This window comes from Ovis aries, chromosome 10 (assembly GCF_016772045.2).
Source record: "Ovis aries strain OAR_USU_Benz2616 breed Rambouillet chromosome 10, ARS-UI_Ramb_v3.0, whole genome shotgun sequence".
In the NCBI taxonomy this organism is placed as follows: Eukaryota; Metazoa; Chordata; class Mammalia; order Artiodactyla; family Bovidae; genus Ovis; species Ovis aries.
In genome coordinates this window covers 51,424,370-51,437,784 of record NC_056063.1, presented here as the reverse complement: position 1 = coordinate 51,437,784, position 13,415 = coordinate 51,424,370, and the positions used below count along the sequence as shown (strand labels likewise).

Genomic DNA, 13,415 nt, shown 5'->3' with positions numbered 1-13,415 from the left:
TCTGTCCTTTTAAATACATGGGAAGAAATGAAGGTACAAAACATTATAGATACAGCTGAGCTGTCTCCCTTCCTGCCCTTTTTTTCCTGCCTCTGTGTGTTTTGTGAAGGAAATTTGCAAATGCTATGGTCTTCGGTAGATTGGTAGCTGAGTACCTGGGAGCCACCTGCTCTTAGCAAAAGAACACTTCCAGGCTAACCTGAGCCAAAGGCAGTCTGTCCTCTCTTCCCTGGCTGGCAGGAGTCTGCAGTGAGCAACACTGAGAGAACCCTACAGGAAGCAGTTGAACACATAGCTAAGAGACCTTGAGACCAGAACAGGGAAAGGAGAGCCATGGCAAAAAGGGAGGAAGTATAACCAGGTGTCACCAGAAAGATTAACAGTCAATAATCTGGTGCTTTGTTTTTACTGCCTCCGAAATGAATACATTTTTTTCTAAGTAAGAGAGAAATGTCAAGATTCTTACTAAAATTTTGAACATGTAAAATTTTAAGTATAAAGATAGTTCTACTTTGGAAATTTTTTAAGTTAATTTTTTTTTTTAGTCCACTACAGTATGCTGGAGAGTAGGCAAATATTCTTGATATGGTAAGAGATATGGATGAAAACTATCACCTGTCCCATCAATAAACAAAGGATGTTTCAGCCATCAAGCTCTCAGCCACTGCAGCCATCCAGGACTGTGTGCCCTGAGGGGCCTCAGGGTGGATTAAAAACAGGATACTAGCCCTAGGTCGGAGAAGGCAATGGCACCCCACTCCAGTACTCTTGCCTGGAAAATCCCATGGGCGGAGGAGCCTGGTGGGCTGCAGTCCATGGGGTCGCAAACAGTCTGACACAGCTGAACGACTTCACTTTTACTTTTCACATTCATGCACTGGAGAAGGAAATGGCAACCCACTCCAGGGTTCTTGCCTGGAGAATCCCAGGGACGGGGGAGCCTGGTGGGCTGCCATCTCTGAGATCGCACAGAGTCAGACACGACTGAAGCAACTTAGCAGCAGCAGCAGCAGGAGCAGCCCCAGGTAGTTAAGTGCTAGTGTTGAAGGTGTTAGTCACTCTATTGTATCTGACTCTTTGTGACTCCATGGACTGTAGCCCTCCAGGTTCCTCCGTCCATTGAATTCTCCAGACAAAAATACTGGAGTAGGCATTTTCTTCTCCTGGGGATCTTCCAGAACCAGGGATTGAACCTGGGTCTCCTATATTTGCAGGAGGACTCTTTGCCATCTTAGCCACTAGGGAAAGTGCATATAAAAGGAATGATTTCAATGAGCTCAGTCTCCAGCATCTTCCTATACATAGAAAACCTTGAAATTCATTAACCTGAGATGTCTGGTTTTTCTTTAATTAATAGTAATCTTTTGATTTATGACTACCTGGGTGTTTTGGGGCTTTTTTGTTTTGTGATTGCTGCTGCTGCTAACTCGCTTCAGTCATGACCGACTCTGTGCGACACCATAGATGGCAGCCAACCAGGCTCCTCCATCCCTGGGACTATCCAGGCAAGAATACTGGAGTGGTTTGCCATTTCCTTCTCCAATGCATGAAAGTGAAAAGTCAAAGTGAAGTCGCTCAGTTGTGTCCAACTCTTAGCAGAAACTCCTCTATATCCTGGCTCTTCCCTTACCTCTTCAGAGCAGTCCCTCAGAGCTATCTGAGAGGCTGTCTTCAGGGCTAAGTCCTCAACAAGTCTGCTAAATAAAACATAATTCTCAACCTTTAGATTGCCCTTTTTTTAATCTGTCAACAGAGGCTTCCTATAATATAACTTAGGAATATGACTTTGTAATTCATTAACCTAAAAATATCAATCTTATCATCAATATCATTGATCATCAATTTGGGACTACAATCTGGTGTAGGTAGCAGAATTTCAACAGACTGATCAAAAAAAAAAAAAAAAACAAACAAACTTTTATCATCCTGGAGGGCTCACAAGATTTGTTTTCTTCCTTCCTTAGTTGTAATTACCAAGTCTTCACGTCCACCCTCTTCAAACAAGGTTTGCAACTCCTTTCCCATGATCAGGAAGCAATGTGACAGTAACCCTCTGCTTTTCATCACAGGGAGCAGGCACCCAGCCCAACCAGTGTCTGAGGAGAAGGCTCACACCACTGAGCCACTACATGTGAACTGACCAGAGGCTATAAACTCCCACACGCCTTCGATGCATGTCCCTTTTATTATTGTTGTGAAGTGAAAGTCGCTCAGTTGTGTCCCAATCTTTGTGACCGCGTGGACTACATATACACAGTCCATGGACTTCTCCAGGCCAGAATACTGGAGTGGGTAGCCTTTCCCTTCTCCAGGGTTTATTATTGTTGGCCAGATATAAATCCAAACAAAGCATGTGTTAGGTTCTTCAGTTCAGACAAAGTAATATAAGAGGTTGATAATTTCAACCTCTGCATTCACAGCTTTACTCACTCGGATGAATTATGAACTCAGATTTATTTCCTTAAAACTATCTTAAGAGTCATCTGGGCTACGAAAATGTTACACCAAGATCACAAACAGCCAACAAATACAGCAGTAATTTAAAAAGTTCACTTAAATAGCTATTCACTTTTCTTTGTTGTTAACATTTTTTGAATTTTAATATATTTTTATTTTTAATTTTTAATAGAAAGATAATTGCTTTATAGTGTTATGTTAGTTTCTGCTGTAGAACAACAGGAATCAACCATAAGTATATATCCGTGCATGCTCAGTCCTATCAGTTGTGTCCGACACTTTGAGGCCCTATGGACTGTGGCCCGCCAGGCTCCTCTTTCCATGGACTTCTCCAGGCAAGAATACTGGAATGGGACGTGTCTCCTGCATTGCCAGGTAGGTTTTTTACCACCAGCGCCACCTGGGAAGCCCATGCACGTGAAGTCGCTTCAGTCATGTGGGAAGCCCATGAGAGAGAGAGAGAGTGTGTGTGTGTGTGTGTGTGTGTGTGTGTGTGTGTGTGTGTGTGTACATACATATATCCCCTCCCTCTTGAGCATCCCTCCTACCCCGCTTTCCACCCCTCTAGGTCATCACAGAACATGGAGCCGAGTTCCCTGTGCTATTCAGAAGCTTCTCACTAGCTATTTATTTTACACATGGGAGTGTATCTATGTTAATGCTACTCTCTCAATTTGTCCCATCCTCTCCTTCCCCCATCCCATTCACTTTTCAAACTTTTAAAAGCTATCACTATTCAAAAAGCTAAATAATTTGGAGTTACAATATTTGCTGATTCATTTTACTTTGGAAAAACAAATTCAGTGTATACTGCTTTTATGTAAATTTAAATTAAGTAAACAGTAGTAATAAAAGGTGAATTCTAGCTCATGATTGCATGCTAAAGCATTTAGAAACAAGTGTAATGTATTCTGAAGTGCCTTGAAAAATAAAATGGATAATTAATGCCTAGAGAACAAGAGCTTGGTGTGTAACAAAGGCAAGCATGGTAAATGTTATGATAGAACTAGGTGGCAGGTAGGAGCATGCTAAGTCATTTCAGTCCTGTCCAATCTTTGGGACCCTATGGACAGTAGCCTACTAGGCTGCTCTGTCCATGGGATTCTCCAGGCATTGCCATGCCCTCCTCCAAGGGATCTTCCAGAACCAGGGATTAAATCCATGTCTCTATGTTTCCTGCATTGGCAGGCAGGTTCTTTACCACTAGTGCCACTGAAAAAGCCTGGCAGGTACATAGGTAGGCAAGTAAAATTCTTCCAACTTTGCTGATGTTTGAAAATGTTCTATAATAAAAGCAGGAAAACATTTAAAATAAAAATATAATCAAAATAAACAAGCAAAGTGAAATCTCTAACAATCCAGCACAAACTCACAACCAGAACTCTCAAAAGTTTCATGTTGCTGGTGGAAGCACAGAAATAGTTCAAGACACTTCACTTATGGTTTCAATCTAGTCAAATCTGAATCACAAAAGGTTTACAGTCAGAAATTTCTGATGCCACCCAACAGTCATAGGAAAAAGACTTGTATTTAAATAACAGATTTTACATTGGGATTTTGAAAGAAAACTCCTTCCCACAACAGAACGACTTTCATTAACACGTTCCTTTCATACTTATTCTGGGTTGACTCTGACCATGACAGAAGCAAAGGATGCTTTCTAATACAATGCCAGTGTTGCTCCTTAATCAACCAAAGTTTAGCATAATATTCTATCAAGACAGACATCAATCACTTCGTTTCTTGGGTAGCGATAATTATTAAAATAGTTTCCTGTTTTTTCTTAGAAGCTTTTTCTTTTTATCTTTTGCCAAAAAGAAAAGGGAAGAAAGAAGCTTATTCAGGAACTAAAACACACTTCTACAGAATCTTATTTACTTTCTTTTCTATGTCTAGATATATCAGTTATTAGGCTTCAGAGGCAGAGATTGTTAACCCTGAATACGGAGGAAAAAGAATTAGGATAGACTGTCACTTATAAAACAGGTCATAGTTAACTGTCTCTTCCCTTTTGTTTAGTCGCTCAGTTGTGTCTGACTCCTTTGGGACCCAGGGACTGGAGCCCTCCAGGCTCCTCTGTCCATGGGATCTTCCAGGCAAGAATCCTGGAGTGGGTTGCCATTTCTTCTCCAGGGATCTTCCTGTTCCGGGGACTGAACCCACATCTCCTGAATTGGCAGGCAGATTCTTTACTGCTGCCCTAATCCCCTCCAAAAACAGATTTTGAAAAAACGAAACTATCACCCCTCAAGTGGCAATATAGTGAGGAAGGAACAAGAGAGAAAGAGAGAAAAGGAAGGAAGGAGAGACCTAAGGAAGAAAGGAAAGACAAGACACCCTCAATTCTATTCCAGTCTCCACGATATATACTTCCTGGTGAAGTGATTGTCTCAATAATTTTCCCTCCATTTTTCTACTCTCTCCCATTCCCATTTTTATCTCAATACAGTAAGAAATAAAAATAACCTCTCCAGTCCAAAATGCAACTCACCTTCACGTGCTCCCCTCAACGTGATATCAGAGGAGCAGCTTGTGAATGACCTTGATCCCAAAGAGTCCAAGCTCTCAAACGAGTCCTCCCTCTTACAGTTGTCTGGAGAAGCCAGAAGCTCCCCACGCTCAGGGCCCCAGATGTCGCTGTAACCACTGTCCCTGCCACTCCTCTTCAGGCAGCTGGACTCTTCAAGTGCCTACAGGGCATTTGTTCAGGAATAGTAAGTGAGCAAAACTTCCAAAAATGTCATCAGTTATGGCGTCTTTGTTTGCATAGCTCAAGTCATGCTATCTCTGATTAGATGAGGCAATGAGATTTCCCAGTGAAATGTCAGAAAAAAATTTGATAGAAATCAGAATATAAATCTGTAAATGTTTTCCCATGACTTAATACTTTAGCACTCATGTGACAACATGGAGGTACCCAATATTATTTAGTAAGGTAATAGAATCTATTTAATAATGAGGAAATTTTCAGTCAAAGAACAGCTAATAAGTAGAGTAACATTCAAGAGCTAAAATCAATTCCTGTTTAGTTTTCTAGCAATAAACATAAAAGGACCAAAGAGAAAAGTCAACCTTAATTTTGATATTCAAAAGGAGAAAAGAATAAGATTGTATTCAGCCTACCTCCAGGAAATATTAGGGGTCATTTCTATTGAACAAATAAAAAATACATAACAAAGTTCTTCAACAAAAAGAAAAGTTTTAAAAGAGAGAGGGATAAGAATAACAGCTATACACTTCACAAACTTGTCCATTTTCACAGATTATAAAACTAGATTTGAACCAAGGAAAGCTCACTGGTTACAAAACTAGATCTGAAGAAAGCAGGCTTGTTTGTTGATATATAAAACATTTCCCCTGTATCTAGATGAAATATTTGGCTCCTGTATCAGTTATATAGAAATAAAGTAAATGTTATTAACCATAGGTTTGTAAATCATATAGAACTTACTAAATAAGCATTTTTAACTAACTTTCCTCTAAGAAAGTTAATAGCAAAATACAATTGGACTTTTAAAAATTAGCATTTCAGTAGAATTTATAAAGCCTTTAGCATAGTAAGGGCTTAATAAACATATATATATATATATATATATATATCAGTGAATAGTTAGCAACTCTATAATTTTTTAATACAGCAGAGGTAATTTTGTTACTACAGTAGCAAAATTATTTTTTATTTATTATTATTTTAAATATTTATTTTAAATAATTATTTTTTATTTTAATTATTTTCAGATAATGATACTAATACAGAGATAAGAATTCCTAGGTTCTTTAACAATCAAATGTAATATGTGAACCTTTCATTAAATCATTATATAGACAAGAAGCTATGAAACAGAGTTGGGAAACAATTGGGATGTTTTGAATATAGACTGGATATTAAATAATGGGGAATATTCATGATTGTTCTTTGGTCTAGGAGACACTGTAGATATACAGAAAAATATTCTTACTGTTAAGAACTGCATACCGAGTATTTAGGAGTAAGCAACCTGAAATCTGTATGAAATAATGGATAGATACCTAAATAAAGCCAATGTGGGACATGCTTAATGATTAAACCTGGTGGAAAATAGGTGGGTATTTGCTACACTACTCTTTCAATTTTGAATTATGAAAATTTTCAACATGTGGAAAAAGTTGAAGAAAAAAGGTTTGTAATGAATAATTAGCAGCTGTCTAGGGCATACTTTTGGCTAAGACTGAATGTCAATTTGTGGTTGAATTGTGTGACAAGTGTTTAAGTGCCAATAAGGTCCAATAGATTTATTTGAGATTTTATATATTTTATCTGCCACACACACCCTGGAATTAGACTTGACATCTTGTCATGCAAATGCAAGCGCCTACCTTGTACTCTATCTCCAAGCAGATGAAGAAGCTGGGACCACCGTTGGTGTCACCATAATACTTTTCAAAAAATATAAAATTTAAAATTCTAAGTAAATCTTTAGATTCATCAGGTTTCTTAAACACATATTTGTTGAAGCCTTTGAGTGCAACACACAGGAAATGATTTTTGACCTAGTAAGTGTTAAAAGTTAATGATGATGTGCCACCATAGTTGTAAAAGAACTGGCGTTTGGCCCTGTTGCCTGGTTCCTACCCCTATCCCCACACCAAGGACTTTTCTCTGACAAGTCACCTAAAGTGAGTCACCTACAACTTATAGGATGACTCAAGGTCAACAGTTTACTGCAAGAATTAAAAAAAAAAAAAAAAACACTTAATTTAATTTTTTTTGGCTGCACTGGGTCTTCATTGCTGCACTCAGGCTTTCCCTAGTTGTGGCGAGTGGGAGCTATTCTCTAGTTGCAGTGTACAGGCTTCTCAATGTGGTGGCTTCTTCTGTTGTGGAGCATGGGCTCCAGGGTGCAGGGGCTCAGTAATTATGGCACATGGGCTTACGTGCTCCATGGCACGTAGAATCTTCCCAGACCAGGGATCGAACTTGTGTCCCCTGCATTGGCAGTGGATTCTTAACCACTGGACCACCACAGAAGTCTCTGCAAGTATTTTTCTTTATTCATATTTTAGATTGGACATTAAGCATAACTATTTAAGGGAGAAAAGTTTGATGAACACAACAATTTTGATTTTAACAGAACAGATGCAAAATATATACTGACATATCTCTTAGGGCTCTCCACCCGCCATAATAATGGAATGGAACCACAGCTTTAGCTTTACCTATGAAAACTTCTTTGTATATCTACTCTGGTTTTGACACTGGTGGCAGGAAACAAACTCAAGTAAAGCATTCCCAGCACACTCTACGAAGGTTACTGAACCTGAGTCACACTGCCATAAAAAGAACCAAAGGCTGTAAAGAGAACACTAATGCAAGGGCCAAAGTCCCATGTTATTTTTAACTGGATGTTTGCTTAGCTGAAATAACTGTAAGGCAGACTCTGCTCATGCTCGAAGCCCCGCCACATTCATCCTTCTGAGCCCTGCCCTCCACCATTGCACTGACCTACTTGTTCATCTGTCTGCATCAAACAATTGTGCTCTAAGGATGGTTCATCTCCCTTGTGTGAGTGCTTTCTCAACACCTCATATCAGGCATGATATTATCTCAACAATTATCTGAATTAACTGTTTTAAGAATTTTAAATAGGATATTATCAACTCCTTACGATTTAAAAATAAAAATCCAGAAGGAATACACTAATCTTCAAGACCATAAATTCATCTCTCTATAATATATATGGCTGGCCTCAGGCAAAACTAAAGACAAGAGTAGTTATAAGGCAAAGACATCATTTTCATCCTGGCCTAGAATGTCTATTTTCCAATCATAGTAACTAGCATTTATTATATCCTTACAATGTACCAGAGACTAAGGCTAAATGCCTGATGGGTACAGAATCATTTACTGATCATAAAGACCCATCAAGCAACTACTATTAATTAGATGGTGACAAACTATTTTGATGACATATTTTCTTCTGAATACTGAAGATTCTCCTACAGAAATACCCCTATGGCGATTAGTTCTCCCATTTGATCTTATGAATGAAGATCTGGCCAACTCTGGTTAGCCTTGGCACTTGACTCTCTTCAAACAGTCTTTAAACACTCAATATTTGCAACACTGATTCCAAACTATGAAGGACTAGAAATGTGTTTAAAACCGAAGATTCTAACTTAAAAATCTTATCAAGTTTCATGTAACAGCATTTACTACTCTTTAGAAAACAGACGTAGCATGGTAGAATTGTGAAGATATTGGAATAAGTACATTAGAGATATAGTGACCCATGGCAAGACAATAAGATAAAGAAACTGAGTAATATACACACATTTTAATAGCCTGAAGCAGTTACAGGTCAAGTTCATAATTAATATAGAAACAGTTGGGTTATATAAAGTGTTGAAGAAAGAAAGTTAATGAGTATCTCACTGAGTTACCTAAAATTAAGAAATAAATACCTGTACCTATATTATATATCCTGGAAACTGGTCTGAAATACTCACTCCTTGGTGGTGATTTATGAAGTCAGCAGATAAGTAACAATCCTCTCTAGGCATCCCCATCAGAGCCACCATATTTTGTAGAAAAAGTAAAAGAAGGCAGAGGGCATGAAAACAAGAGAAGAAGGGGAAGATAAGAACTATTAGTTACAGTAAGTGTCTCATATAGATAGTTTCCTTACCTTAGTCAGAGCTTGTCCTAAAAGATTCTCAAACGCTTTCAAATTAAGACAGGGACCATTATAGTAGGGGTTACTTTGTGCTTTTCTCCCCAGCCAGTACAAAGTTATCAAAACCTTAAAAAAAAATAATGCCATGAAACAATAGATGAGTCAATTTAGTAATTAACAGCAAGCTCAAATGCAAGTGAGCACTAGATAAAAGACCATACGTAGCTATCATTGAAAAATAGATTTCCTCTTAAATTACATGAAGGAGAAGGGTCATCAAAAATGTTATTCTTCTCTGAGCACATTCTCACACCAAAAGCTTAGACCCTCCAACAGGTATTTGTACATTCTACCAATACACACGAAGCAGGAAAAAATTCACAGGAAGAAAACATAAATTAAACTTTTCAGACAATATTTTTCCAACAAACTTACAGACTAAACACTTAAAACCAATAATTCTCAACTTCACATTTTTAAATAAAGCTGTCACATTTTTAGAAATTCTTCTAATATGCAGCATACTATAGACATGTCTACACTGGCTAATTCCTCAGAGTTCTTAAACATTTGTGTTTTTCCTTAAAGTCTGATTTTGGTGGCTTCTGACTTACTCTCCTAAAAATCCTATAGCCTGTTTATCTGCCTTTGCGTGCATGCTAAGTCGCTTCAGTAATGTCCAACTCTTTGCAACCCTATGGACCACAGCCTGCCAGGCTCCTTTCTACACAGGATTCTCTAGGCGAGAATACTGGAGTGGGTCCCCATGCCCTCCTCCAGTGGATCTTCCTGACTCACGAATCAAACCCACATCTCTTGCATCTCCTGATTTCACAGGCAAGTTCTTTGCTACTAGCGCCACCTGGGAAGCCTTTATCTGCCTTTACCACATTACTAACAAGTTAGGACTCACTTCCTAAATTTAACCCACCTTCTTATACTATGAGGTCAGAGAATACACATTTCAATCATATTTAAGCGTATTTAGAATTTGTTTCTAACAAAAATTCCATTAGAAAAAGGATAGAGAATATATCAGATATTTTTAGTTCTCACTACCTTATTACAGAACATGTAAGAAACCATTTATAATGTTCCATTAAATATGTATCTTACATTTTTCACTCTCCTATCAGTCTCTTCTTGCCTGTAAAGAAGAAAAAAGAAAATATTCATTAAGTAATATCTGTGAACCTGAAATTGTTAATTATTAACTAGAAAAAAACTCATTTGTATTATAAAGTTCTATGAATATTAATATCATCTGGAAGTTCAGAAACTTTACAGAGTGTATTATCCATCAGAGGATTTTTCCATATTCATTTATTTCACGGAGTATAATGGTCAGTTTTCTATTAAAAGCAAGGTTGTCTTTTTTTATTTCATTTATTACAGCTTGATTTATAAAATGTACTATTTGCATTTTTAAAATTTTCATTTTAAACAATGTTTAAATTCAACCAAAAGGGAAAAAACATCAACATATGGTCATGGCAGAAAACGATCAGGAAAGGCAAAACATGTAAACAGGAAAAAACAGAAGTAATTTTGCATGGAGTTCTCTTTTCCATTGTGCCTGGTGGTTTTTCACTGAAGTTCCCCAGAGAAAATTGCTGAGAGACCAAACCCCTGCAGATGCTAAAAAGTGCAATTTTTAAAATGCCATAAATCTCTGCCTGTATTATAAGCATCATGAGCTTACCTGGTGGCTCAGAGGGTAAAGTGTCTGCCTGCAATGAGGGAGACCCAGGTTTGATCCCTGGGTCAGGAAGATCCCCTGGAGAAGGAAATGGCAACCCACTCCAGTACTCTTGCCTGGAAAATGCCATGGACAGAGAAGCCTGGTGGGCTACAGTCCATGGGGTCGCAAAGAGTCAGAAATGACTGCGCGACTTCACTTTCACTTTTCATAAGCATCATGAGTCCTCCCCCCCACTCCTATAAAAAGGCATGATATTTATGGGAAAAGTTAAAGAAACAGATGTCAGCACAGTGTGGAAGACAAATACACATGAGTTCATTAACAAACGGGTCACTCTAAACTACTTTCCAGAGACTTAAGCAGGATCATTGCTGGTTCAGGAGAGATACAAGACCCTGAGCTAGATACCCTTCAATGTCACTTTCCAGTCTAAGAGTCATAGTAGTATACTTACAAGAAAAAAAAATATACACACACACACACACGCACACGCACACAGGCTTTCTTGGTGTCTCAGAGGTAAAGATTCTGCCTGCAATGCAGGAGACATGGAAACGTGGGTTCAATCCCTGGGTTGGGAAGATCCGCTGGAGGAGGAAATGGCAACCCACTCTAGTATTCTTGCCCAGAAAATCTCATGGAGAAAAGAACCTGGGGGGCTGCAGTCCATGGGGTCGCAAAGAGCTGGACATAACTGAAGGACTGAGCACATACACACACACAGTGTGTAAGACATAGAAAACACACACACATAACATATATACACAGGGAAACAAAGGGGAAGAGAATGAGCTCATCAGTAGAGACAAACATTTAACTTAGCTTTCAAAGAATCCATGAAGACAACTACGACCATTCCTTCCCATACAACAAACATGAACTGAAGTGAACCTAAGAACAACATGCCACTCCTGTCTACCACCAGAACAGCGTCACAAAAATAAAACTCATGAGCTCTCACCCTACTGTGGAAACATAAATTCGTATAACTACTTGAATACACTTGGTAGCATCTATTCAAGCTGAATATATATGCATATTCTATGATCTAGTAATTCCACTCCTCAGTATATATCCAGCAGAAATACTTACAGATATTCAGCAAAAGTCACATATGAGAACCTTTGTAGAAGCACCATTCATAATAGAATGAGCTGGAGCTACACTTAACATGTTTAAGAGCCGAATGGATCAATTATGGAATATTCGCACAATGAAATATTCTGTAGCATTGAGAACAAACAACCTGCAGCCATACGGTTCAATCTCACAAACAACTGGGAATCAAATGAAGCCAGATAGAGCACAGACTGTATTATCCATTCACGTCAAGTACAAAAACAGGCAAAACAAAGATAAGATGTTAAGATTCAGTATAGTGTTCACTCCAGTAGGGAGGATGGAAGTGACTGGGAAAAGGTGACGCACTTCTGGGAGCCAATTATTTCTTATATTTTGATCTGTTTGATCTAGTTCTTATATTTTGAACGCACTGCCCACCTATGTGCATTCCATCTCTAAAGTTTGGAAACTGTACACTCAAAATACACATATAGAAATAGATACATATTTCAAAAAAGCAAATACATTTCACAGCCCAAGTACTTAAACCAGAGCTTATCTCTTCAGTAAAAAGAAAATTATAGTGTAAAAAAAAAAAAAATCAACATTTCCAAAGAAGTAGGGGGAAAAAAATCACCAGAAAGCAATAATAAAAATAACAAAGGTATAAAATATATAGCCTCCTTTTCTATTAATGGCCAACATACACACCTTAGACATTAATCAACGCACAAAGAACCACCAACACTCAACACAAAGCATATACTAGGCTGAAAACCACCACACTATTAACATTCAATGCAAAGCACCCCACTTTTCTCATAAGCTCCCTGAGGGCAGAAGGAACAACAGAGCTCTCTCGAACCCCTGACCTCCTTTCCACACAGCCTTCAGCTTTCTAATCCAACACACTCGTTGGCTTTTTATTATGATAAAGCAATAATTGTACACACAGGGTATGGCCTATTTGGGAATAAACACAATAAACCGTGACCTTGGCACTACAACCTTTCCCTCATTTCACATTCCTGTCTGAACATGAGCATTTATAACATGCTCTTGAACACGGTGACACACAGGCCGGCCAAATTGCTGTTCTATCACTGAAATGTAATGCCAGGAATTCAAGTAGTCAATGATTTGCAGGAGTCAATAGAGGCCAGCTTCTGATACACAACAAACACATCCCACTGCTTGGAAGTCGAAAACTAGGCAGCTCCTTTTGCCTGCTGTGGCCACAGGGCACAACCCCAAAGCCTTTCAAAGAGAACAAGCGTGAGAGCTGAGGGGAAGCTTGTGGTATCAGCCTCTCCATACACCATCCAAGATGCTGCCAGCCCAACAGAACCAAAAATTAGACAAATCCGATCTACAAATAGACTAATCCCTTATAACAGATATTTCAACTGTTGACATGGTATATATATATAACATGGATAGACCTAGAGTCTGTCATACACAGTGAAGTTTAAGTCAGAAAGAGAAAAATGTCATATATGAATGCATATATGTGGAATCTAGAAGCACAGTAGAGATGACTT

General features: G+C 38.5%; 1 protein-coding gene across 50 annotated transcripts in view; it reads right to left on the bottom strand.

Annotated features, from left to right (window-relative positions):
• Positions 1-13,415, bottom strand: part of LMO7 (LIM domain 7) — a 219,317-nt gene that overhangs the window by 59,203 nt on the left and 146,699 nt on the right. For 43 of the 50 annotated variants that reach the window (XM_060394587.1, XM_060394589.1, XM_060394588.1 and 40 more), the window contains 3 exons: positions 10,227-10,257; positions 9,123-9,236; positions 4,949-5,147 (listed from right to left, as the gene is read on the bottom strand). Coding sequence is in view for 45 of the 50 variants with exons in the window: in XM_060394563.1 (XP_060250546.1) it covers positions 4,949-5,147; positions 9,123-9,236; positions 10,227-10,257 (344 nt within the window). In the remaining 5 variants the exon portion in view is untranslated. Of the gene's footprint in view, positions 1-4,948; positions 5,148-6,813; positions 6,874-9,122; positions 9,237-10,226; positions 10,258-13,415 lie in introns of all 50 variants that reach the window. The other 7 variants (XM_060394560.1, XM_060394538.1, XM_060394541.1 and 4 more) reach the window with 1 other exon arrangement.